This window comes from Eptesicus fuscus, chromosome 10 (assembly GCF_027574615.1).
Source record: "Eptesicus fuscus isolate TK198812 chromosome 10, DD_ASM_mEF_20220401, whole genome shotgun sequence".
NCBI lineage: Eukaryota > Metazoa > Chordata > Mammalia > Chiroptera > Vespertilionidae > Eptesicus > Eptesicus fuscus.
Window position 1 is genome coordinate 35,716,606 of NC_072482.1, and position 23,840 is coordinate 35,740,445.

At 38.8% G+C, this 23,840-nt stretch overlaps 1 protein-coding gene across 2 annotated transcripts in view; it reads right to left on the bottom strand.

Annotated features, from left to right (window-relative positions):
• Positions 1-23,840, bottom strand: part of COL12A1 (collagen type XII alpha 1 chain) — a 110,319-nt gene that overhangs the window by 46,690 nt on the left and 39,789 nt on the right. For both annotated transcript variants that reach the window (XM_008139503.3, XM_028156727.2), the window contains exons 16-36: positions 23,612-23,804; positions 22,437-22,558; positions 20,557-20,706; positions 20,357-20,476; positions 20,098-20,262; positions 19,385-19,531; positions 16,984-17,123; positions 16,318-16,447; positions 14,685-14,827; positions 14,252-14,381; positions 12,298-12,434; positions 11,102-11,231; positions 8,434-8,573; positions 8,057-8,189; positions 7,938-7,964; positions 7,442-7,584; positions 4,095-4,224; positions 3,550-3,689; positions 3,011-3,140; positions 1,526-1,668; positions 322-451 (exon numbers count right to left, since the gene is read on the bottom strand). In XM_008139503.3, coding sequence (XP_008137725.2) covers positions 322-451; positions 1,526-1,668; positions 3,011-3,140; positions 3,550-3,689; positions 4,095-4,224; positions 7,442-7,584; positions 7,938-7,964; positions 8,057-8,189; positions 8,434-8,573; positions 11,102-11,231; positions 12,298-12,434; positions 14,252-14,381; positions 14,685-14,827; positions 16,318-16,447; positions 16,984-17,123; positions 19,385-19,531; positions 20,098-20,262; positions 20,357-20,476; positions 20,557-20,706; positions 22,437-22,558; positions 23,612-23,804 — 2,823 coding nt within the window. The remainder of the gene's footprint in view (positions 1-321; positions 452-1,525; positions 1,669-3,010; positions 3,141-3,549; positions 3,690-4,094; positions 4,225-7,441; positions 7,585-7,937; positions 7,965-8,056; positions 8,190-8,433; positions 8,574-11,101; positions 11,232-12,297; positions 12,435-14,251; positions 14,382-14,684; positions 14,828-16,317; positions 16,448-16,983; positions 17,124-19,384; positions 19,532-20,097; positions 20,263-20,356; positions 20,477-20,556; positions 20,707-22,436; positions 22,559-23,611; positions 23,805-23,840) is intronic.

Here is a 23,840-nt window from a genome sequence, read left to right on the forward strand (position 1 = left end):
CAGGTGTTTCACCATTCACTAGGTTGTTCACTCCCTATGCTAAAACAAACATCTTCTATGGTTTTAACGTGAAAACATAAACCTAGAAAGTGCTGCATTTCAGAGCTACAGTTGCATGCTGAACATCCAGTGACATAAAACTAGGCCTGAGCCTAAATGCACAGACTGGGAGAGAAAGGGATGATTTTAACCACTTCCTGTTAAATGAAATATAGAGGCCCAGTCCTCATGTTTGCTAAGTACCACACACTTCACTCACGCAGAGAAGCCCTACCAACTGAGTGACAAGGGAATGGGGTGAAGAAAGGATTTCTGCCTCACGAGTTCGGCCCTGGGCGGGGCTGGGGTTCCCCTCTCCATCCGAGTAGAGAGCCACGACGTTCACGGAATAGGGTGTGTCCGGAATCAGCCGATCCAGGTGCACCGTGCGGGTATTTGCCGGCACCACAATCTGGAGGGGAGGAAATGCCAAATTCTGCCTGATGACAACCCATATGCTTATCAAGTATTGTATTAGTCAGCATAATAACTTTGATAATAAAAGGCTGAGCCCAGACATGTCAGAAGCCAACTACGGTGCTTCTTCATGAGATCTGCCCAACCCACACCATTAGATGCAATTTATCCTCAAAACTTTCCTCTCCAAAGTTAGTTCACACTTGATTTCAGTAACTTCAATCATCTTGCATTTATGCTTATTATAAAGATTATCAAATATAATATCCAGGGATGTTGATAGTAATCCAAAGAACACTCCTCCTGTTGTTAGACATTCATAGGAGACTTCTACACTGGTGGGGGAGAAATTCTGTACTAAAATAGAGAGCAACTCTATACAATGGATAAGGACAACATTGTCTGAATATATCCTATCATACACAGGGACATGCAGGTCAATATTCTTACAGAACACATGGTTGTTCATCGTTGTTTATCATTATTGTTTCTTTTTATAAAGACTTATAAGTAAAGTTAGTTTATAAATTTACTTTTTCTTACGTGTTTTGATATTTTCCTTGTTCAAATCAGTAATTTCTGATTTCTAAACTATTAATCTACTTGCAAAACTACATAGTGCTATGTAATTGAGGAGAGACTGAGCAATTTGTATGAGCCAGTGAAGGAATACTCTAACTTTCATAAGACATTTGTACTTTACAACAAAAGCCTTATTGACAAGGTTTAGTAATAATTTGCATTTACTACTGGGGTTTCTAAATCATATTACTAATTTGCATTTTTCCCAAAATTCACTTTTGCTAACTAACTTTATAATAAATACACCTGTCATAATTCATCAAGAGCAATGATTTAACCATTATACCCTGGCATGTTTGTGGTTTGCACTCTCATAGGCTACTCAACATGACACAGACATGAGACTACATTCATCAGGAAATGAAGTTTCCCTGAGACTCAGTGCCACTCCAACAACTGGCTTATTGTTCTGGGCCAGCAACCATTGGAGGCGCAGTGAAATCTACAAAATTCACTGGCTGCGCTCTAAGAAGACAAAGTTACTTACAGATTCCGAGGGTCTGGTGCCATCCACAGGAGTATACACAACGCGATACTGCTGCACAGGCCCAGGGGCAGGGTCCCAGCGGACGTCCAGGTTGTTGGGCGTGGGATTGTACACTTGGACGTTTCTCGGCAATCCTCTCACCACTGAGGAAGGAAAAGCCAACGCATATTTCTTAAGTCTGTTTATACATGTGGAGTTTTTGTTATCACTTCTCCAGAACTTACACTCTGTAAAAGGACAAAATACTATCCTCCTTAAACTCCCAATTATCTATACAAAAGCAGATTTAAACCCTCGCCCAAAAATTTACCAATGTGAGCCAATTATGGCCTTTATCTATATGGAAGCAAAGTTGTTGCCAATAACAACAAGCTAATAATTGCAGTAATACTGGGATGGCCATAAAGGGATAAGGAACACAAAACTGGAAAAGAAGCTTCACTTTTCCAACATGGGCAATGGAGAGACAGAGAGGAGGAGTTTCAGAGTGTTTGCAATTCTCTGAACGTCCTCTATGATTAAAACTAAAGGCAAAAGGAGGGGAGAAAAGATCAATGATCTGCCCCATTAGGGACGTAGAAAAACATAAACTAGATCCACATATTAACCCCAAACTGTAATCAAGTCAATAACGTCATCTTTCTAAACTACTGATCTTTTATCAAAAGAAGCCATCCATACTTGCTTCATTTCAGCTATCAGAAAGTATATTTTTAGAGTCAAAGAAATGTTTATAAATACTTTCAAAAACCTGTAAGCAATACTACAGAAAAGCAAACAAACAGTAAAACCACTATACACTGGTTTTCAAGTTAATGGCAAAGGAAAGCACACATATTTTCAATGCCAAAAGGCACTTCTTCAGTAAACCAGAGAAATGTGCAATCAAGCAACGTCATGACAGATTTCAATAATTCACTATAGCCCCAAATGGCGTGGCTCAGTGGTTGAGCATCGACCTATGAACCAGGAGGTCAGGGTTCGATTTCCGGTTGGGGCACATGCCCGGCGCGTGCTGGAGGCAGCTGATCAGTGATTCTCTCTCATCATTGATGTCTCTCTCTCCCTCTCTCCCTCTCCCTTCCTCTCTGAAATCAATAAAAAATATATTTAAAAATAATAATAATTCACTATACAGCCAATTACAAAACATGGCTTCACACAGATTTATAAAGCACAGAGCAAAGTTCAATGATTTTTTTTTTTGTCAGTGGAAGAGAATGACCAAAGTGGCATACTAATTATTGTATATACATTTATAAATCTTGAAATTATTATTTCAGAAGACAGATGCCATTGTAAATTTTTTATTTCATACACTAAAATAGTAACAGTTGATGTTTGCGAGGTGAATTATGGGTAATTTGTATGTTTTTATTTTATTATTCTGAATTTTCCAAATTTTTTTCAATGGGTCTATATGGTCTTTATAAAGAAAAGCAAAATTTATCATGAAAAGGCTAGCTTTTTCTGCCTTTAACTTACATGTCCTTGCAGTATCTGAGGTGCGCCCTCCATCACCTTCAGTGTAAACAGGAACTACTGTGACAGTGTACGGGGTGTCTGGCTGCAGATTCCTAAGAATGGCATAATTGGTATTCCCAGGGATTGGTACCTAAAGATTGTAATAAAACATAAAGCACTTGATTTAAAAAACTTGTAAAAAAATAATAATACTTCAAACAATAGAATACTCAAAATCCTAACTCAAGACCAAGTCAAGAAGCAATCTCTGTAATATTGGAATATAATGCCCTCCTATAAACTGTTACACAAGGTTATGAAAGCTTCTGTAGACCCCTATACTCACCCTCAGCTCCCCCTTCTGGAATGATTGCTTCCCCCAACCCCAACTTCCTACAATGTCCTTATCACTCAGGCACTAAGGCCCCATCCTACGCTGTTAAGTTCCATTAAATGAATGTAAACTTCATGGATGCTAAAACAAATCTGTTAACTCCTTTAGCTCCACTCATTCAGCTACAGGTTAAACCCACATGTTTTTCACTATGGGAAATAATTACCATTTCCTCTGGACCACCTCCTGTTGGTGCATAGAAGAGCTTGTACTGACGAGGATTTCCATCCGCGTGGTCCCAGCGAACATTCAAGGAACTGGTAGAAGGGTCATACACTCTTAGGTTCCGCACAGTATTCAGAGGTTCTGGAATGCACAGAAATCACATCACTGTATGATCCTAACAGCCAAGCACACATGAAACACAGGTTCAATGGTATCTCCCAGGGGCCCTAGGACATAGCAGGCACCCCAGAATAGGCACCCCACAAATATTTGTTGAAGCAATGAATAAATGAAAGAATGTCTGCAATAATCTGGTACACATGTCTCATCTCGCCACCAGCTATTTTTTTAATCCTAGAAAATAGTAAGTGACTTTCTTCACAAACAGAGACAGTTAACTCCAAGCAAGGATATTAAATCAATATTATTTTAATGCATTTTCAGAGATTAGCAAAACTCTGTGTCACCTCAGTGTTTCCGGATAAAGATGTGATTTCGTTCCAATTGCAATTATTAAAGAAGCTACAGGAGCCTGAATTCACTTACTGGTCTTGCCTGTTCCCGTCATATGACCGCCTTCACCGTCAGAATACAGGGAGGACACTTTGATCTCGTAAGGAGTGTTGGGCTTCAGTTTCTGCAGGAGCACACTGTTCTGCCGTCCCCCTATTGTGGTCTTGAGTAAAACAGGAATACGTGTTAACCTTGTTCTCTCCATCTCACTAATCTGTTAGAAAAAGCTCTTTCTACAAGGGAGCTGTTTGAGACCCTTGCCAAGATCTGGAAACACGTACAACCGTGAAGGTTTAGGAGATATCCTATGGTTTCATTCTAAATATACACTACACACCTTAAATCACATAAAGGACCCTAAGCCTCACACTGGCAACTCAAAAAAATATTTCAACTTGCTCGTCGCCAGCACTGAAAACTGCATCCAAAACCACATTTCACAGGGCTTTCCCCACAAAGGCATTAATCATCAGTGAACTTACAAAGGAACTTGGAGGTCTCAAGGACTTGCATACTATTAGAGGCTCAGCACCACTCAGTATTATCATCTTTACCTTTTTTACAGATTTTTGTACTTGCTTTAGAAACACATTATAATGATTCAGCAAAATATCTGAAGCTTTTAGTATTCTCTCCCCCCCCCCACCCACCCCCGCAAACACTGCCACTCTCAGAGCATCTGCTGTGTAAACTGCGTGGCAGGCCCCTTTGCCAGGACACACTCAGGCAGAAGTTCCCGTCAGCTCCATGCAGTATGATGTTTTTTCGATTTCCTTCAATCACAGAGTTCTCCGTATTCTATTCATTGCTCAAGGCCATCTAGCTATCTTGTTGAAAGAAAATTTGTATGATTTGTTAACAGTTTACCGAATTCAGATGTTTATGCCATTCTAATTAAAATCACATGAAGATGGCACGCTGCCCACTATGAGTGCACATGTGGGTGGCTGGATGTGCTAGTACCGTCCAGATGTTTCCTACGTTGCACCCATCCTTCCAAGTTCCAGAGGAAACCTCAGTGAATCACTGTAGTCATCCTAACAGAAGCAAATTGAACTACAGTGGCTAATTTTAATAAATGTAATATTTGAAGTGATGAGAAAAAAGTATTGATGTCATAGCAAGCCTTTGATATTTAGCAAATCTGGAAGCATCCACTTAATAGAACTAGCCTATGACTAAGCAGAAGGGAGCCTGCCTACTTCTTCCATCCAACTCTCCAAGATAATTCTGGCATCAGTGATTTGTTACTTTGCTTAGTTCTTGGACTAGCATTGAAATGGGAAGATCCCTAACAGTAACAAACCTTAAGGGACCATCAGCTAAGAGAAATGTTAAGGTCAAGTTCATCCTGCTATACAATTTTACCTAAATCTGGCCTGGCACAGACAAAGGAAGTTATGTTTCTGATATTAAAATATCAATCCATCAAAAGTATCTTACTTTTTATAAAAGCTATATGAATACAGTTGGTATTTAGTTTACTCAAATAGACATATTTCAATCCAAATGTATCAAACCACCTAAGTCAAGTTCTATGGAAATCTCAAAAGACCAACTCAAAAGTCACAGTGGGGAGGGAAGGATTTCTGGTTCAGCTAAACCCACTTACTACTATAGACTACCAGAGACCTTTCACCCCTGCTAGCGACCCTGCTAGCGGTTCTCAACCTGTGGGTCATGACCCACAGGTTGAGAACCACTGCTGTAGAGCCTAAGACCATGGGAAAACACAGATATTTACATTACGATTCATTAACAGTAAGAAAATTATAGTTAAGAAGTAGCAATGAAAATAATTTTATGGTTGGGGGTCACCACAACATGAGGAACTGTATTAAAGGGTCACGGCATTAGGAAGTTTGAGAACCACTGCTCTAAAGCTATGTGAGGAAACATTATAGCCCCCCAAAAAAGTCAACAAAATACTGGACCTCACTAAAAGCATCACCCGTCTGTATAACAATCACAGTGCTTTGTGAGCTAGGATAATGTGTGCAGTTCTAGTCACACAGCTCATAAAAACAAAGCTGGAGAAAGTTCAAAGAGAGACAACTAAAGTCAGCAAGGTGAATGGACAAGGACTTTGTTAAATAAGGGAAGACTGGGGAGATAAAAAAAAGATGAAGGCTGAGTTTCTAGTCCCACCATCTTTCTTAGGAACCTCCATTTATATAAATACTAGAGGCCCGGTGCATGAAATTCGGATATCCCTCTCACAATCCAGGACTGCTGGCTCCCAACCACTCGCCTGCCTGATTGCCCCTAACCGTTTTTGCCTGCCAGCCTGATCACCCCCTAACCACTCCCCTGCCAGCCTGATCAACGCTTAACTGCTCCCCTGCCAGCTCAATTGCCCCTAACTACCCTCCCTTGCCAGCCTAGTTGCCCCTAACTGCCCTCCCTTGATGGCCTGGTCACCCCCAACTGCCCTTCCCTGCAGGCCTGGTCACCCCCAACTGCCCTCCCCTGCAGGCTTGGTTGCCCCTAATTGCCCTCCCCTGCCAGCCCAGTCACCCCTAACTGCCATCCCCTGCCAGCTTGGTCACCCATAACTGCCCTCCCTTACCATCCTGGTCACCCCCAACTGCCCTCCCCTGCAGGCCTGTTCACCCACAACTGCCCTCCCTGCCAGCCCGGTCACCCTTAACTGCCCTCCCCTGCAACTGCCCTCCCCTGCAGGCCTGGTCCCCCCAACTGCCCTCCTCTGCCGGTCTGTTCCCCCCTAACTGCCATCTCTTGAAGGCCTGGGTCCCTCCCAACTGCCCTCCCCTGCTGCCTAGTGGCCCACAACTGCCCTCCCCTGCTGGCCATATTGTGGCAGGCATCTTGTGTCCACATGGGGACGGCCATCTTTGACCACATAGTGGCGGCCATCATGTGTGTTGGCATGACAGTCAATTTGCATATTACCCTTTTATTAGATAGGATAAAAATGACAAATAGTATGAATTAGGTGAACAAACATGCATATCTGGAAACACCAGATCTAAGAGATATGTTATGGCATGCAGAAACAAAAATGGAAGTTTAGGAAACTTTTAGCACTGGGTTAAGACAGAGAGTATGGATTTAAAAATCAAATAGATTCAAAAATCTAGATATCTTCATGAATAATACAACTTGAGTAGTTCTTAAGGGAAATGTGGATGCATTGAGGCACATGTCTAATGCTGTGAAGCTACTGTGAAAAGCAATTCTCGTCTCCCATGAGAATGTCCACTGAGTCTCCATCATGGAGCAAATATTCCCATCTAATATAGCAAATCTTACATCTCTTAAAATAATAAGTGTGACTAACTAAATATTTTGGGTGAAAGGAGTTTGAAGAGGAAAGGGTAGAATTTGTCCAAGTAATAGTTTTCTATAAAACAAATTACCGTTTGTTCACTGCCTTCACCTATTAAAGGCTTATAAGTGATTCTGTATTTCTGCACACGGCCAATAGCAGGATCCCACTTAACGGTCAAGCTGTTAGAGGTTGCATTGTACACCTGAAGGTTGCGTGGACCACTTCTTGGAGCTGAAAAAAAGTTGTTGAGAAACATAGTAAACATACAGAACAATGCTTCCCCCCAAAATATGCATTGTTCCCTAGGAAATCAATAGAGCTGTAAATCTCTAGGTATAAATCTAATTGGTCATTGAATCGTAACTAACTCCTTAGCAAATAATAGCTGAGCAAAGTTTTTCTAGAAAGTCCTGTTTAAAATAGGTCCCAATCAACGCCTTACAATTTAAAAGCAAAAAGCCTGTTTGCAATGGATTTAATGGTGCTTTTCATTCCTTCCTTCCTTCCTTCCTTCCTTCTTTCCTTCCTTCCTTCCTTCCTTCATTATTTGGTCATTCATACAATTCAGCAAACTAAATTCTTACGTTGTGTTGGTACGGGTGTCACACGCACTAAAAAAAGAATTTTGAAAAATATTAGTAATATAGCTATAGCTCTTTCTAAAAATTGATTTTAAAACAACATCTGAAAGCTGAACACCTACTTGTGCGCTCACTGCCAGTCAGCCCATCACTTTCTGACTCATCGGGATAGATGGCAGTCACAGAAACTTCATAGAGAGTGTTCGGGTTCAGGTTCTCAAAAACCAAAGTATTCTCATCTCCATTTAAGATGGTCTTAGGGAAAGAGGAAGAAAAAACAAACCCACACAAATTAAGTCACCAGATATATCATACACTCAGGGGCACTTTGCTGACATTATTTAGCCAGATGTTCCTGCTTTGATTCATGCCATGAGCTCAAATATCACTAGCAGGAAAGGATGCTTTTCTGGCAACATAGGTAATACCTACTTAAAACAAGGTTTCCTATCATTCAACGGGGCACTAAAAAAAGAAAAAGAAAGAGAGTTAGCACTACCTCCATCTTATCTGAGCTTCCAAAAGGTGCCCAGGTTACTCTGTAGAGAGAGACGTCTGAAGCCGCATGATCCCAAGTTCCTCTGAAGCTCTCTGTGGTCACGTCAGTGATCTGCAGGTTTGTTGGGGCTGGCACCCTTTCTGTCATGAGGAAAGGCAGGACTAATTTTTTCATGTGACCTACAAAATTTAATTTAATGTAATGCACCTGCCTTATTTTAATGGACATGGAAAAACTGACTGAAAACATTGTTTAGAAGCAAGTATCTCCCCAATTCAGTTCATTTGAAAGAAAAATACAAAGAGAACTCTGAAAACTGGAAGCACTATATAACGGGTGATTAATCATTTATTTTTACAGGTGATTATTTATATTCTATTAAAATGGGGATTTTTTTTTTAAAGATAATATTTAGTCATACCCTCCTAATCAGTGGTTTCTAGTCGTTTTGCATCTCAAACTTTTTGAGACTCTAATGAAAAGCATGGGCTCTTTCCACACCGCAGAACACTTACGCAGAAAGTCTGGCATATCACATGAGAGAGTGCATGAACCTTCATGGGCCATGAAATGTTATGATCGAAGTAATCCGTGCATAAGCTTTTCCCATAGTCACTAACCTTCAACACAATGTGAAGCAGACTGTAACTGGCCCTGTCCAAAGAGAGGAAAACCCTGGAGTGCTGATGACGGCTGCCATCCCAGTAAAACAGCCCTCCGTGAATCAGGCACACTGGTTAGTGTGCAGCACAGGCAGTTTGGAATGTCTGCCACCAGCCCTGAACTTTCACTGTCAATTATTTCTCTATCTCCTGGTAACCAAAGCCGATACACAAAACCCAGAGCCATAAAAACTCTGTTTCTAATAATTACAATGAAAAGGCCCATTGAAATAAAGAGAGTGGTAGCACTTCCACAAGCACATCTGCCATCAAAACATCTGTTAAGGATGCACTTTGGGTTTATCCAAGTTATTAGGAACTATTAAGGATTAAAAACATATATTGACAGTATTCGTTTAGTATACTAAATTCCCTGCTTTCACTAACCTTTTTTCCTGATTTCTTTTTCTCTTTACTACACATGTTATGTTTATGCAAAGCTGTCAGTCTACTCATACACATCAATTTTTGTCCCTAGCCACTACCCTTACCAGATAAGAACTGATTTCAAGGAAGAGACTGAAAATAGCAGAGGTGGATACTGCCTGATGTTACGGAGCAGGCTGTGACACTGCACAAGGTGCTCTGGTCATGTACAGACAGCTGGGCACTAAAGGAGACACTTTTGAGCCTCTGGTGAGGGAGTTACTGTATAGGAAGTAAAAGTTGCAGACCATAGCCCTGATCCCACCACTAGATTACTGGATGAGGCAAGTCATTTAAATTCTCCAGACTTGTGCTGTCCATTCTGAGAGCCACAAGTAGCTATTGAGTAGCTTGAAATGTGACTAATCCAAATGGAGATATGGTGTAAGTATAAAATTAATACATGATAAAAATGTGAAATATCTCATTAATAATCATTATACTGATACATGTTGAAATGATATTTTGGATATATTGGGTTGAATAAAACACATTATTAAAATTAATTTTATTTATTTATTTTGACCTTTTTAATGTGGCTACTAGAAAATTTGGAATTACATATGTGTCTCCCATTATATTTCATAGGAACACTGCTGGCTCTAGACTTCAATTTCCTTTTTTTTTTTAAAATGTATTTTTATTGAATTTAGAGAGGAAGGGAGAGAGAGAGAGAGAGAGAAACATCAATGATAGGAGAGAATCATTGAGCGGCTGCCTCCTGCACGCCCCACACTGGGGATTGAGCCCACAGCCTGGGCACATGCCCTGACCAGGAATCAAACTGTGTTCATAGGCTGAAGTTCAACCACTGAGCTATGCCGCCTGGGCTAGACCTCGATTTCTTAACTGCTATTTAATTAGGAAATTATGGGCTGAGCACGTGCCAGTCACTGAAGATACAAAGTTGAACAAAATAAATATGTGTCTACCTTCATTAGAAGGGAGCAAGGGGAAAGTGGAATCAATAAAACAGACCAACAGGCAATAAAATTGGATTAAATGCTATGGAAGTACCACGAGAAGGAGAGAAACTAGGGTCCCTCGAAGAAGCAATAAAATGGAGCAGGGAAGCAGGGATGAGGCAGGCTCTCACCTTCCCACTGTGGAAGTCTCCCCTTCCTCTGAAATCCAAATGCATACAATCTGAATGCCATACACCTCTCCTTCCTTACATGATCCTATGTATTGTTAATTAATTTTATCTCCACAACAAAATTATGAATTATTGAGGACATATATGCTTATATTTTGTTACCCCTGATGGCCCTTTACATATAGTAAGATGTCAAAAAATATTTGCTAACTAATGAAACTGTCCCAGACAAAATGTCCAATATACATCAAGAATGTACTGTCTCCCCTACACCCATCCCCAACCACACACACACCAGTTAAATATCTAGAAGATGAATTAGCAACAGTGGCTGAGAGAATAACTAGGATAGAAACTATAAAAGAAATGGACATAAAGGTAGAAGAGGAGATGAAAAACAATCTATGAATGCCAGCATTATTAAATACTGGCAAAAAGAGCATTAAGACATGAAATGACCCGATAAAGCGTGATCACAACTCACGGGTTTTTTCTTGAGCAGTCACTGGGGGAGACTCCCCCTCATCATACACGGCAGAAACGCTGACTGTGTACAAGGTTTGTGAGGTGAGGTCTTTGAGAGGGATGTTGGTCCGTGATCTGTCCACCTCTACCTATAATAGAGCAGCGGAGCTATTTTTACAAAGGGTTGAGTTTGGACATCTCTCTGCTGTTGATTAAAACTCTCGGTACAAGAGCATACGAATTGTGGTACCAAAAAAAGCAATGTTTTCCAATTTGCATGAGTCCAGAAACTGGAGACAGTTCCTATGTTTCTGAAGTGGAAAAAAGAAGTATGTACTAGAGCCATATCTGACACGGTAAATGATGACTGCCTACGGATTCAGACAACTGAATCATTTTTCAAGGGTTTCACTTTATATCACGCCTTCTTTCTTTTGGAAATGTTGTCCTGTGCATTATCTGATTTGCTATGCACAAGAACCCTGTGAGACCCACTGGTCACTGTACCCATAATGAAGTGAATGTGTGCACATGGATAAATTAGCTTTTATGGAACCTAAATGACGGCACAATCAGTAACTGAGTACCCAGAGAAGCTATTTCTATATGCCAAAGATTTTAACATTAATGCCCCCATCCCAAGCACACACACGTTTTAAACCCATTCACTGGAGAAGCCCCTCAATTTGCTCCCTCTTTGAGTCAGGTTGTCATGGAAACAGCTTCACACCCCATATTTACTCAAAAACATTCACTGTCAAAAGGATACTCCTCTAATAACATATTCATCCTTTCTCTGTGTCCTCTTCAATTGTCCTATCTTCCTATTATTGGACAAACTCCCCATATCCCCTTGCTAGCTTTTATTTTTAGAAACATTATTGACATTTTTTAGTAATTCATAAAATGCAGAGAACCATATACAGTAAGGCAACTGGATGAAAATGAAATACCACCTAAATTATATAACTCTCTAAAGTGTGATGTTTTTGAGATTATTAGAAGATATATATATATATAATTATACAAATATATAATGATAAGTGCAGGACAGTCCAATATATTATCTATATTCAAAAAGTGATTTATTAATATAACAATTTTTCAACACTATATTAATAACATGACAATATTTAAAACGTGCTATCAACTATATTGTTTAGGTTCTTTTGTCAAACCTGCTAGGAAAACAAATGATTCCACTCTCCATCCTACCTGTTTGACATCCTCTTCTGGTGTTTTATAGCGAACAATGTATTTTCGGACTTTTCCAGGCGCAGGCTCCCAAGAGACATTTATGGTGCTGTGGGTCACGTCTCTGAGTTTCAGATCTCGAGGTTTAGGTAAAGGCACTGGAGGTGCATGAGAAATGAGGTCCAGATGTGATTCTCAAACAGGAAACTCTAAAGAATCTACATAAGCTTTCAAGAAGTTGTTTGGAGAAAAATTAAAGGTGTGCAGACTAAAAAAATGGTTAGGATGATAAAAGTACTATGATTCTACCAGGTAGAGCTGAATTATTCTTAAGAAGGCTTTTTTAAAAAATAGAATAAATTGAAATGTTTATGACAACTCTACTTCTCATGTGTATGTTAATTTCTTCTACTCTATTTAAATAAGATCTTGTTTGCATAATGTATCATAATTCACCACAAATTTATGGCTCATGTTTCTTTAGCAGGTATTTAAATTGATTAAGGTAAAAAACAAAATCAAAAGAGTACAGCTCCCATAAAAATGTAATAGGAAAACAACTTGTTATGAGAGTGAAAAATGAAGATGAGCCAAAAGTAAGCATCCAATAAGCTTATAAGAAAATCCACAGAAATCTAAATGGTTAGGAGAAAATACCAATGATAAATTTTTACCAAGTCAAACAAAGCTTTACCTTAAAAAGAATGGGAGGAGGATCACTAATAACAAGGTTTTCTGTTGTTATATGAAATATATCTCACTCTTTCTAGCTACCAATTTCCTTTGTCTCTTATTGAAACTCTGTACATCTCTCTTCCTGAATCTCTCCACTTCCATTTCAGCACCTCCATCCCTTCAGTCTTTTCATTTCTCTGTGCTCCCCTCCCCCACATAGAATTAAAGTCCAGCCCTATATGCCAATCCATGGCCACATTTGCCTTTCAGCCCACTGTGGGTCTTCATCCTGGGTGGCTCCCAACTCTTTCCATCTGCTGCTAACACATTTCGATGAAAACACCAGCTCCAAACAGATATAACATATAAAAGGTGATTTTTTTTTTTTTTTTGTCCATGAATTTATATGGCCCCACCAAGCAGGGGTTCTTTCTCTTTTCTGCCCCATCATGCTTTTGTCTCAGGCTCTTTTCCCCCTTGGAAGATTCCTTCCAACCTACTTTATTTCCCTAGAAATGTGGTCTGAGGCTCAACAAATTTAAGCCAAGTCATTAATCCCAGCATGCACACCTCAACAAACCATGAAACAAAACTCTCAGCTAGGTCAAGCAAAGGTCCTAAGTGCAATCATTGTCACTTTAAAAAAAAATGGTTATAAAACAAACAGGAAACACAAAAAGGGATAATCAAGAGAAGTGCAAACCAGGAAGGAATCGATGTGCTCTATGCTGCTTTATAATTATTATTGACGTATCCCCTAGCACAGTGATTGAAGTATAATAGATGATCAATATATTTTGGATTGAGGTGATTGATTAATTCATATAATTGAAACTTATTCATATGTGCCATAGAGTTTCTACTTCAATAAAAATTTGGAACATCTTGATCTTAAACCGAATATCTTCCTCCAATCCACACTCACCCAACATTCCATTCTCGCCAACTGAATTTCATGGATCTATAACAACATCAATTGTAAGATGTACCATTGTTTTATGTTTTATGCCTTGATAAACATCTGGCTAAGAATAATTTAAAGACAACACTGATTATAAGATACATCTCAATATTGGGCATGTTAAATGTGAAATAAAAAAAGTAAGTCCTAGAATAAACTTAAGATACTGCCCTAAGTCTAGAATTAATCTTAATTCTCAAATTTGATTGCCATGAGTAATAATCCTATAATTTACGTACAAATAATCAAATGGTGGTTAGCATCATTGGGTAAAAGAAACGGCCTAATGAACATTATTGTTACAGCAAAAGGAAAGATGCAAAATTAGCAATGCCTTACAGGTGACTTCCCGAGCAGTGACAGGTTCACTAGTGAGGTCATGCAGGGCGGCCTGGACCGTGACCATGTACTCGGTGTTGGGAAAGAGTTCCGTCAGCTGCACATCATTCACTGCTGGCCCAACGCGCATCTGCATATGGACATGCCCAGGGGAAATCAGACATTCAAATCAAACATTTCCACTTAATGGGAACAACCAATTGAATCCCATTGATTATAACACAACTTTTATTTTTAATTTTTCTGAACTGCATTTTCTTTTTCAGGCCAATGTTTTCTAAAATGTGTCACAGCCCACAAATTTTATTTTCTATTTTTCTGTTTTGTGTGCCATGGTATAAATGAGTTAATTCATAAGTGACTGCAGTTAATAAGGACTCTAAATCTGAGAAGTCTCAGAAAGGCCCAATGAAAAAGAAACAGTATCTCCCACCTCTTTGGGTTTTGTCGGTTCTGTGGCGTTGATGGGTTCGTATGTCAAAGTGTAGCCAGTAGCCCCTCCCACTGGCTGCCACTGCACATGCATGGTGGTAGGGCCAACATCATAAATATTCAGGCTGACCACAGGGACAGGCACTGTTGGGATGGAAAAACAGACATCAGTCTAATTTCTGTCATTTTACTCATTTTTTAATTGTTTCCTACTTAGTTATTGGCATTTGTATGTGGTAAGTAGATAAAGGGCTGCTATGAGAAATCAATGAGAGTTAATATCATCCTCTCCTCTCCATCCAAAAACCCTAATCTCATTGTTCATTGCTACCTCACACTCAGGACTATGTGTTACAACTATCTATATATATAAAAGCCTAAGCAACTGAACAACTGGTCAACCCATCCCAGCCAACCAACCTCCCGCCAACCTCCCTTGGCCCTCCTCCCGGCTGGCTGGCCAACCTCCCACAGCCCCAATCAGCCCCAATTGCCAACAACGAGGCCTAGGGACTCTCACCGTGCACGAATTCGTGCACCAGGCCTCTAGTTTTGTAGGAGGAAGAAAGTTTAAATTTCAAATAGCATTCTATTGAGTCCACATGGAAGCCAAGATAGATACCAGCTTCCTGAGATTTCAATCTCTTTTTCTGGAACATCTCTAATTTGACTATTTTCTTTCTTCAATCACAGAATTCAATACATAAGTAACCAACATAGTATCTTATTTCACCTTTCTTAAAAAACCTTTAACTGAGAGTGCCACACATTAATAACTGGAACTTTGGGGATTTATGGGGTTTTTTTGGAGTCAAGCCCATGAGGCAGAGTGAAAGGTTTATAGTTTCCTCTTCACTTAATACCCATATAGCTTAAAAAAAGATTGAGTTTAAAGAATTATCAAATTAATCCTGCCTACTATGAAATACATTATTTCCTACTCTTGTGGTCTAATATGAAGGGAAATAAGAAAAGAGATAAAGACCTAAGGAACAGAACAATAGGTAGAGTCCGTTTCTGCCTTGAACAGTGTACCCACTCCCTTCTCTTACAAGTGGCCTCCCTTTCCTCTGGAGCCCAGACAAGAAAATGGAAGAAAGGAAGAGAATTTTCATAGGCCTTCATAAACCCTACCAGGAATAGGAGTGAGAAACATCTCTCCTCAAAGTTCTACTCAAAGTTAAACCCATTAGAACTTCTCTAGTAAAGAAAGGCCCAAGGGCAAAGGACAGAAAAACAATGGGAAGATATTGCCAGCAGGAAGATCTGGCCTTCAACAGAAGGCAAATAGATCATCTCTGTACAGCTCCTCTTCTTAATCTTAGTCCCATTCCCCACATGGTATCTTTCCTTAAGAAGTGAATAACGCTATGAAAGGTACGTTGCACTCTAAGTTATCACAGCTATGAACTACTCATTCCACCAGTGGGTCCCATAATGGCAGGAGCATCCAGTAAGAGCAGAAACCGGTGAGTATTTATTGAACACCTACACAAAGAATGCACTCAGTAAATATTTGTTGAATGGATATTGAATAAAGGAATGATTCAGAAGACTGAGAAAATCCCACATGGGCTGTCATCTCTTTATCTTCAAAAACAAAAGAACAAATTTTTATTTTTAATCTGACTTACAGGTTTTTTCTGTGCCCTTCAGAGGCTCACTATATTCATCTTCTACTACCGAATACACATTCACAACATACTCAGTTTCAGGCTTCAGATCTTTCAGTACTGTGCTACTTTCCAGTCGGCTCACATAAAACTATAGAGGAAAATTTTAAACAATAACAACATATTATAATCACTTTCTCCTTATCTACTATAAAGTAGTTAATTGCAATGAGCTTAGAAATTATTTCAGTAAGACCATTGTCTTTTGTTTTTTGTCAATTACCAGATTACAATCTTGGACAATTCATATAATTTATTCTCCCAGCTGTTGTTTCCTTATTTGTAAAATGAGTGTGTAAAACTAGATCATCTTTAATGTTCTCTTCCAACTCTATTATTCTAGTATAAATTCATGAACCAATGAAGCACCTCTAATTAAATTTAATTTAAAATCATATTGATATCCTTCAATTCTTAGAGACCTTAAGAATTTAAGCAAAGCTCTTTCACTTTAATTAAACTTAAATGGAAGTGTTTGCTAACAAAAAAATAGAAAGCACCATTGCTGACTCAGTCCTGCACTGCTCTACATTCTTGCTCCTCATCCAACATTTTTCTCAGGGCCCTAATGAAGAGGACCCATTCTGAACATCAGGGAGAAGTGGACTATAGGTATTGATTACTCACTTCTTGACGTTTCCCTCCAGAAACTGGGTAGTATTCCACCTTATATCTATCCACACTGTCAGAAGGAGGAGTCCAGCTCACTTTAAAAGAACGATGAGTTCGCTCTGAAATAACTAGGTTAGAAGGCGCTTCCAAGTCACCTACAAGTGGAAATAAAGTACATATACTTTTTTCATTATTATAACATCAAAGTGATAACATTTGAAATTAGATTGAAACATTATTAGTTTCCAAATTAAGCTTGTTCACACATCCTTTCACATACTAAGTGGCTACAGTAAATCATGATAGAGGCCCATTACCCATAAGACATCTCTGATTGGGTGACCAGAGGGTTCTTGAGCTCATTTCTCTCATTGAAACTTGATCCTATTCTTCCTTATGGAATCACCAGTTTCCCAGTCACCTATTCTCAAAACCTCTGACTCATCCTTTGGATACTTTCTCTTCTCTCTAGCCTTGTAATCAATTTATAATCTAGTAAACTTAATAATTTATAATCAATACAAATCTTAATTTATAATCAATAAATAAGGATATGGGACCTGACAAGTACATTGTCATTATCACTATTGGCACCACCCAAGTTCACTGCCCTCATTATCATTTTGATTATTAGTATTCATGTCTTATCTCTTTAACTATAGGTTGCGCTCTGAATTGATTTCTTATTCATGTTTATTCCCCTACAGGACCTAGTTCAGTGGTAAGAGAAATTAACCACTTTCATACTCAAAAGAGAGAGAAATAATAACCAACTTTTTTTTAATTTGGTAAAATCATACTGTCTGTGATTGTGCTCTCTGTGGGTAGATATAGGAGAAATGACTAACACAGAACAATATCTGGAATAAATATTGATAAATATAGAAATATTAAGCTCCATCAGACCACTAGAAAGATATACAAATAAAAATTTAAAGAGAATTAATTCAGTGACTCCATGAGCATGGCAAATCATTTTCATATAAATTCTTTCTACTTTCTTTGTAAGCCAAAGCTGTAGAAAGCATTTCCATTCTTAGTATCCTAACCTTTATTGTACTTGGGTCATAATCAAGCCTACAAAATTATCAAGCAATTTTACTGTCTGGGAAACTAGAATGAATGCAACTATTACATAGTTGACAAAAAATAAAATAAAGGAAAATAGATAAAAGATGTTTTCATCCCTATTCAAAGTTCTCTCCAACTAAATAAAACTACAACTCTCTCAGCTAATCCAGAGCCAGAAGCCTACAAATTCTGGCTTCCTGGCTGGTCCATTTCTCCAGGGAAAAGGTCAGTCTGTTGTACAAAATCCAAAAAGAAAATCTGCAAAAGTTTGGAGTGAGAAACTCAAGAAGGAACAGTCAAATAAATGTATCCCTAGTGCCCAAGGCATGTGAAAAATTTTACCACATTGTTTGTAAAATTCATTCCAACTTTTCCAAAACCAGAACAAATTAATAAAAGTCCATCTTTACCATAATCTGCATTGCATTACAAGGACTTAAAAGAATGTCATTAATTTTCCAAAAACCTTCCATTTTGGTGCTCATTGTGTTTTGTCCTGTGATCTATAAAAAATAATCATTTTACACTATCCTTTGTCAGTACAAATTCAGTTCCATAATTTTATTTCTAAATCTTAATTCCTTATCAAAACCTACTTTTCTTCAAAGACCTCTATAGACATATCTAACCATTTGACCCTGAGTAATTTAACTTCAGTTTCTTCACATGTAAAGACAGATTCTATCATTTCTAAAAGTGTAAACTCTAAAATTGTAATGTCTCTGTATATTTAAGGGTTACAAGTGACAAAGTATCATCTGATCATCTATAGTTGAGACAAAGCAAATCATATATAAGACCCCTCTTTCATTCTTAATGGAAAAAAAATGTTACCAAATTTTAGAAAACAAATGTCTGGGAATAACCATTTAATAGAAACTTAATAATTATAGAGCAAAGATTCTTTAGAAAAGAAAGCATCTCTCTTCCCCAATCTCCATTTCTCTCTCTCTCTCTCTCTCTCTCTCTCTCTCTCTGTGTGTGTGTGTGTGTGTGTGTGTGTGTGTGTGTGTGCACGCGCGCGCACGCGCGCGCGCAGGAACATATAATTAAAAGTATCCTCAAATAAGCTAGAAGTCATTTCAAATTTGATGGCATCTGAAACAAATCAGGGACTAAACCAGTGATTCTCAGTCAGGGGTAGCATTCTCCTCAGCAGACATTTAAAGAGATTTTTAGTTGTCACAAATCAGGGGATGCTACTGGCTTCCGATGAGCAGGGCACAGGAATGCTACTAAATATCTCACAATGCACAAAGGAGTCCCCTCCCCCCCCATCCAAAACAGGAATTATCTGGCCCAAAATATTACAGTGCTGAGGATGGAAACCCTGGGCTATCCTTACCTGGGCCCTTTACACTGTTGCACAAGTTAGTGGTGAGGTCATCCACAATCCTGGAGAGTGACTCAAAATCTGCCACATTGTATACGTGGATCTCATCGGGATCCGATCCGATCATCCTCAACTCAAGCTCATCCGCATTTTTGATACCTCAAAATGAAATGGATATGTACTAATTAAAAGAAAAAATTCATGGAATGAAATAAAAATTTTACAAGCTACCCTTACACAGTCAAGGTTAACTAGAACATATGTATCATTTTCCTCAACAATAAAAGGATTACCTACCTATACTTACAAAATAGAAACATATAAAAAAATAATATAAACTGAAGGCTATTATGAATTAATTACTTCTCAATGCTTCTAGCATCAATTTTTCACCCAAAAGTGTCTCTTCAAATTTTTTTTCTGAAAAGTAAAGCAATGGATATCAAAAATAAACATGGTACCATGGAAAACCAAACAGGACTTTTCTGAAATCCTATTAAGAGTACATCTGTCCTCTTGAGCCATTCCTTTCTTCCAAGAAGACATGTAATCGTTGTCCCATTACAAGGAGAGCATGAATCAACTCCCTGGCACGCCATTTTGATAACTTATGTGATAGGGAAAAGGTGTTTGTTTTTTTTCACACTTCAGAAAATATTTTTAACTACAAAAATATCCTCAGCTTTTGTAACGCCTAGAGCATTGCTATCCTTTCCAGTGCTTACCAACAGCAAACAGCTCTACGCCTTCATCCCTGAGCTTCTTTGCAGGTGCCTCAACATCATCTTGGGACTTTCCATCGGTGATAAGAATACCAATTTTTCTAGCTCTAGGCCTCATTCCAGCTTGGGTTCTGAAGCTCTGTTGGCGAATGAAATTCAAAGCCATGCCTAGTGGAATTTTTAAAAGAAAATCAATCACGTTATTATTTAGCCACAAGCGTTGACCAAAAACAAGAGCTAAAACAGAACCACCCTGACTCACCTGTGAGCGTATTGCCTCCTTTGTACGGTAAGTTTGCCACCGCTTGCATCAAACTCTTCTTGTCTTTGTGAGTATTTAACTGCCATTCTGTTCTGGGGTCCCCACTGTACTGAGCAAGACCTAAAATAACACCATTGGTATTAGCATATATAAAAGAGATAATGAAAGTGTCTAAATGCCTTCAATATCATCAGACCTACCAATTTGTACTCTTTTGGGGCCAATCTCAAAGACCTCCACAATACGAGAAATGAAACTCCTCACGGTTCTAAAGTTTGCCCGGCCGATGCTCCACGATCCGTCCACCAGCAATATCAGGTCTGCTTCAGCTCTGGTGAGACACTCCATCCCTGACATGGCAACGGTGAGACAGGACAGAGTAAGGGGCACATTCTCAGCGGGTTACTTCCTAGCCATGCCTCTGCCACCCCCCAGTTGCTCAGTGTTGCCTAACTGTTTCAGTTTTGTAGCTTTGGAATTTGAGACTCTGAAAATATGTTCATGTGATTTATTAACCTCAAAAACAGTCGTGAGAGTCATCAATTCCTCCTATGATTATTTCAGTGGCAAATGTTTCCTTCATCTGTGACTATAATTCCTGGCCACAGTTGTAGACCCTGGAGACAAATTAAACTATCATTATAAATTTGAATGAGCTCACAAATTCAAGAGCTGAAATAAATGTGAATGTACAGTCATCTAACTGTAAGGTGTTAAAATTTTAATAAAAATGTAATGTGATCTAAAGATTAGATTGGATTTTTCTATAATATTCAGTGTTCATTAGCAGACAAGTATGAGATGAACTGATAAAATGTGTAAGCTAGAGAAGGTTTTAATGAGCCAAAAAGTCTATTAAACTAGTTAAGTTTCCATATAACTACTACATGTATTATTATGAAGGAATAGGAACATAACTCAAAATTAGACCTTTTTAAAGTAAAGATCATTGTTTTAAAACCTGGTAGCTATTACATGATATAGTTATTAACTGCTCAGTTATCTGCTATATCTAACAACCAGGTAAATACAGATAGTAAAGTCTGCACATTTAAAAAATCAAGAGAGAAGAAAGACAATTTAGAAAAAGTAGGCAAACAAATATACAAATTGAGAGCAGTAGAGACAATAAGCACAAACACTGATACAAAGCTAGGGTGCTTTGGAAAGAGAGAATAATCCCAATATCCTCAGTGCACAAGCTACAAAATAAAAATACAAGTCAGTTAATATCATCATAGGAGAAACAATAGAACATTAAAGCAAAACAGCAAGATCTGACGTTTTATTTAGTCCACATCCATATTTTCAAATGCTCTCTTTTCCAGGAGCTTCCATTACCAGCTGTGAACTTTCCCACCTCTCGCTATGTTCGCCTGTGATCTTTCTATTACAAAAAGAAGTCATGGGGGGAAATTACACAATGCTCATCACACTGCAAAGTTGTCATCGTGTATTATACACTAAGCAGGATTTCGGATTCCCAAATGCCATTCTAAGCACCTAAGCCTTTGCAAGCCTGCTCCTGGACGGCCCAGATCTACTCTTTTTTTAGCAAATGATGGGAAATATTTAGAAGTAAATTCTACCCACCACTTGCACCTCTAAGAATGTTCAAAACTAGCTTCATGTACCCGAAAGCTGTAATCGTGGCAAGCGCAAAAATGTCTAAAGGGTTTATGTTACCATTTTGCTTCCCAAGTAGTGGTTCCCACCTATTTATGTAACCCGACTTTGCTGGCTCAGCCCAAATGAATCATTTCTGCCATTACTTTAACAATATCAAATTGCCTTTTAGTCATTAAAAAGAGAGAAAATGTATATTATCTATCGTAAAACTCATCTTTAAATAAAATAGTCCTAGGTAATGAATGCAATGCTGACAAGAAAAGCCTTAAAACTATAAAAAGTATGCTTAATTGGATTTTTTAGGAAATTTTTAAGTATGCAAATTATTTAGATAAATTTTAGTGTAACATTTTTATAGTCACTTTTCATTGTATGATTAACCTAATGATGAATATTTGAAATAGTTTGATAATATTGAGGTTTCTTAGGGAAATGTCACTCAATTTCTTACCAGAGGATAAATACGGAATTACAGTTGTGTCAGAAAGGGTTGTCATTTCTTGTCCAACAAGTGGTGAACTTTCTCCTCCATCGAACATTCCAAAAACATTTACCTTGTAGGTGGTACCTGCCCTGAAATGTGAAAACATATGGTCTGTATGTATAATTGCCCCAAGTGGTAGCATTTTTTGCTTTGTTAGAGACATCAATCTTCATTTACAAACTTTCACTACTCAAAGTAAGTTATAATGCATAACTTTCCAAGAGAAGAAAAATAATTTGCATCACATTCTAGTTTGAGCTGATAGTGTGAGGTATCAAGGGAAGCTAGCTTAGGGACGAGTAGGGCTTCACAGCACCAGCTTCCATCTTGCCTTTCTACCAGGTGTAGAATCTCCACATGCCACTGAGCATGTCAAGGAAGGAGCTGCACCCTTACTGCTTCTAAGCAATGAGCTTAAAGAAAATAACTTACATGTTGCACCTTGCAAGGTAACATAAAGCACCCAGCGCAATGCCTGGCACATAGTAGGCTCAGTAAACTTCATTCTCCCTATTCTTTATCAAGTAAATAGCAAGCTTTTATATGGACTTCAATATCATTGAATGAAGGGCTGAAACAAACAAACTTTTAAAAAGGCACTGCACAGTGGCCCATTCTTCCCACTTTAATGAATGTAGGGTGCTGTTCAAACTCAAACTTCCTTGTTTTCCACTGCCCAGCCTGGAGCGAGACTTTTAATCAGCTCACCCTTCCCTGATCTTGCCAGCTGGCACCTTCTCTCTCCACGGCCCACCCCAGGAGAGGAGTCACACTCAGAAGCCCCATGTGAGTCACCTGGGCCTTTCCAGAAGGCGCAGGAACCCACACATCGCCACAGGCCTTCCTGGGGAAGAGCTGCTTTTAGTAAAATTGTGTAATAGGAATGCTAATTTTTTTAAAACACGGGGTTATTGAAAAAATGCCATCCCTGATCACTTAATACAAAAATCATTAAAACATTACCAAAATAAAACCTGCTCAGGCCTAAATTCTGTTGCTAGTCTCTGAATCCTACCTCAACTTCACCAGCACCAAGAGTGAGAAAGCAACTTCAGTTGCAGGCAAACTCTGCCGTGCCAGGCCTGCTAATTTACATAAGTTATTCAGTCTTCTAACACAAACCAAATATAGTTCATTCCTACCTAAGTTCCTCCAAAACAACTGTGTTGTCATAAGGTCCAACCACTAGCTCTCCCAGTGTCCTTTCCTCCCCTGTCGGGTGGAACGTGACTTTGTAACCCTTCACTTCCCCGGGAGCAGGCTCCCAAGTCACTCGGAAGCTGGACATGGTTGAGTCAGATGTTTTGAGGTTCCTGGGTGACTTAAATCGAGAAACTGTAAAAATAAGATTTTAAAATATTATTCATAAGA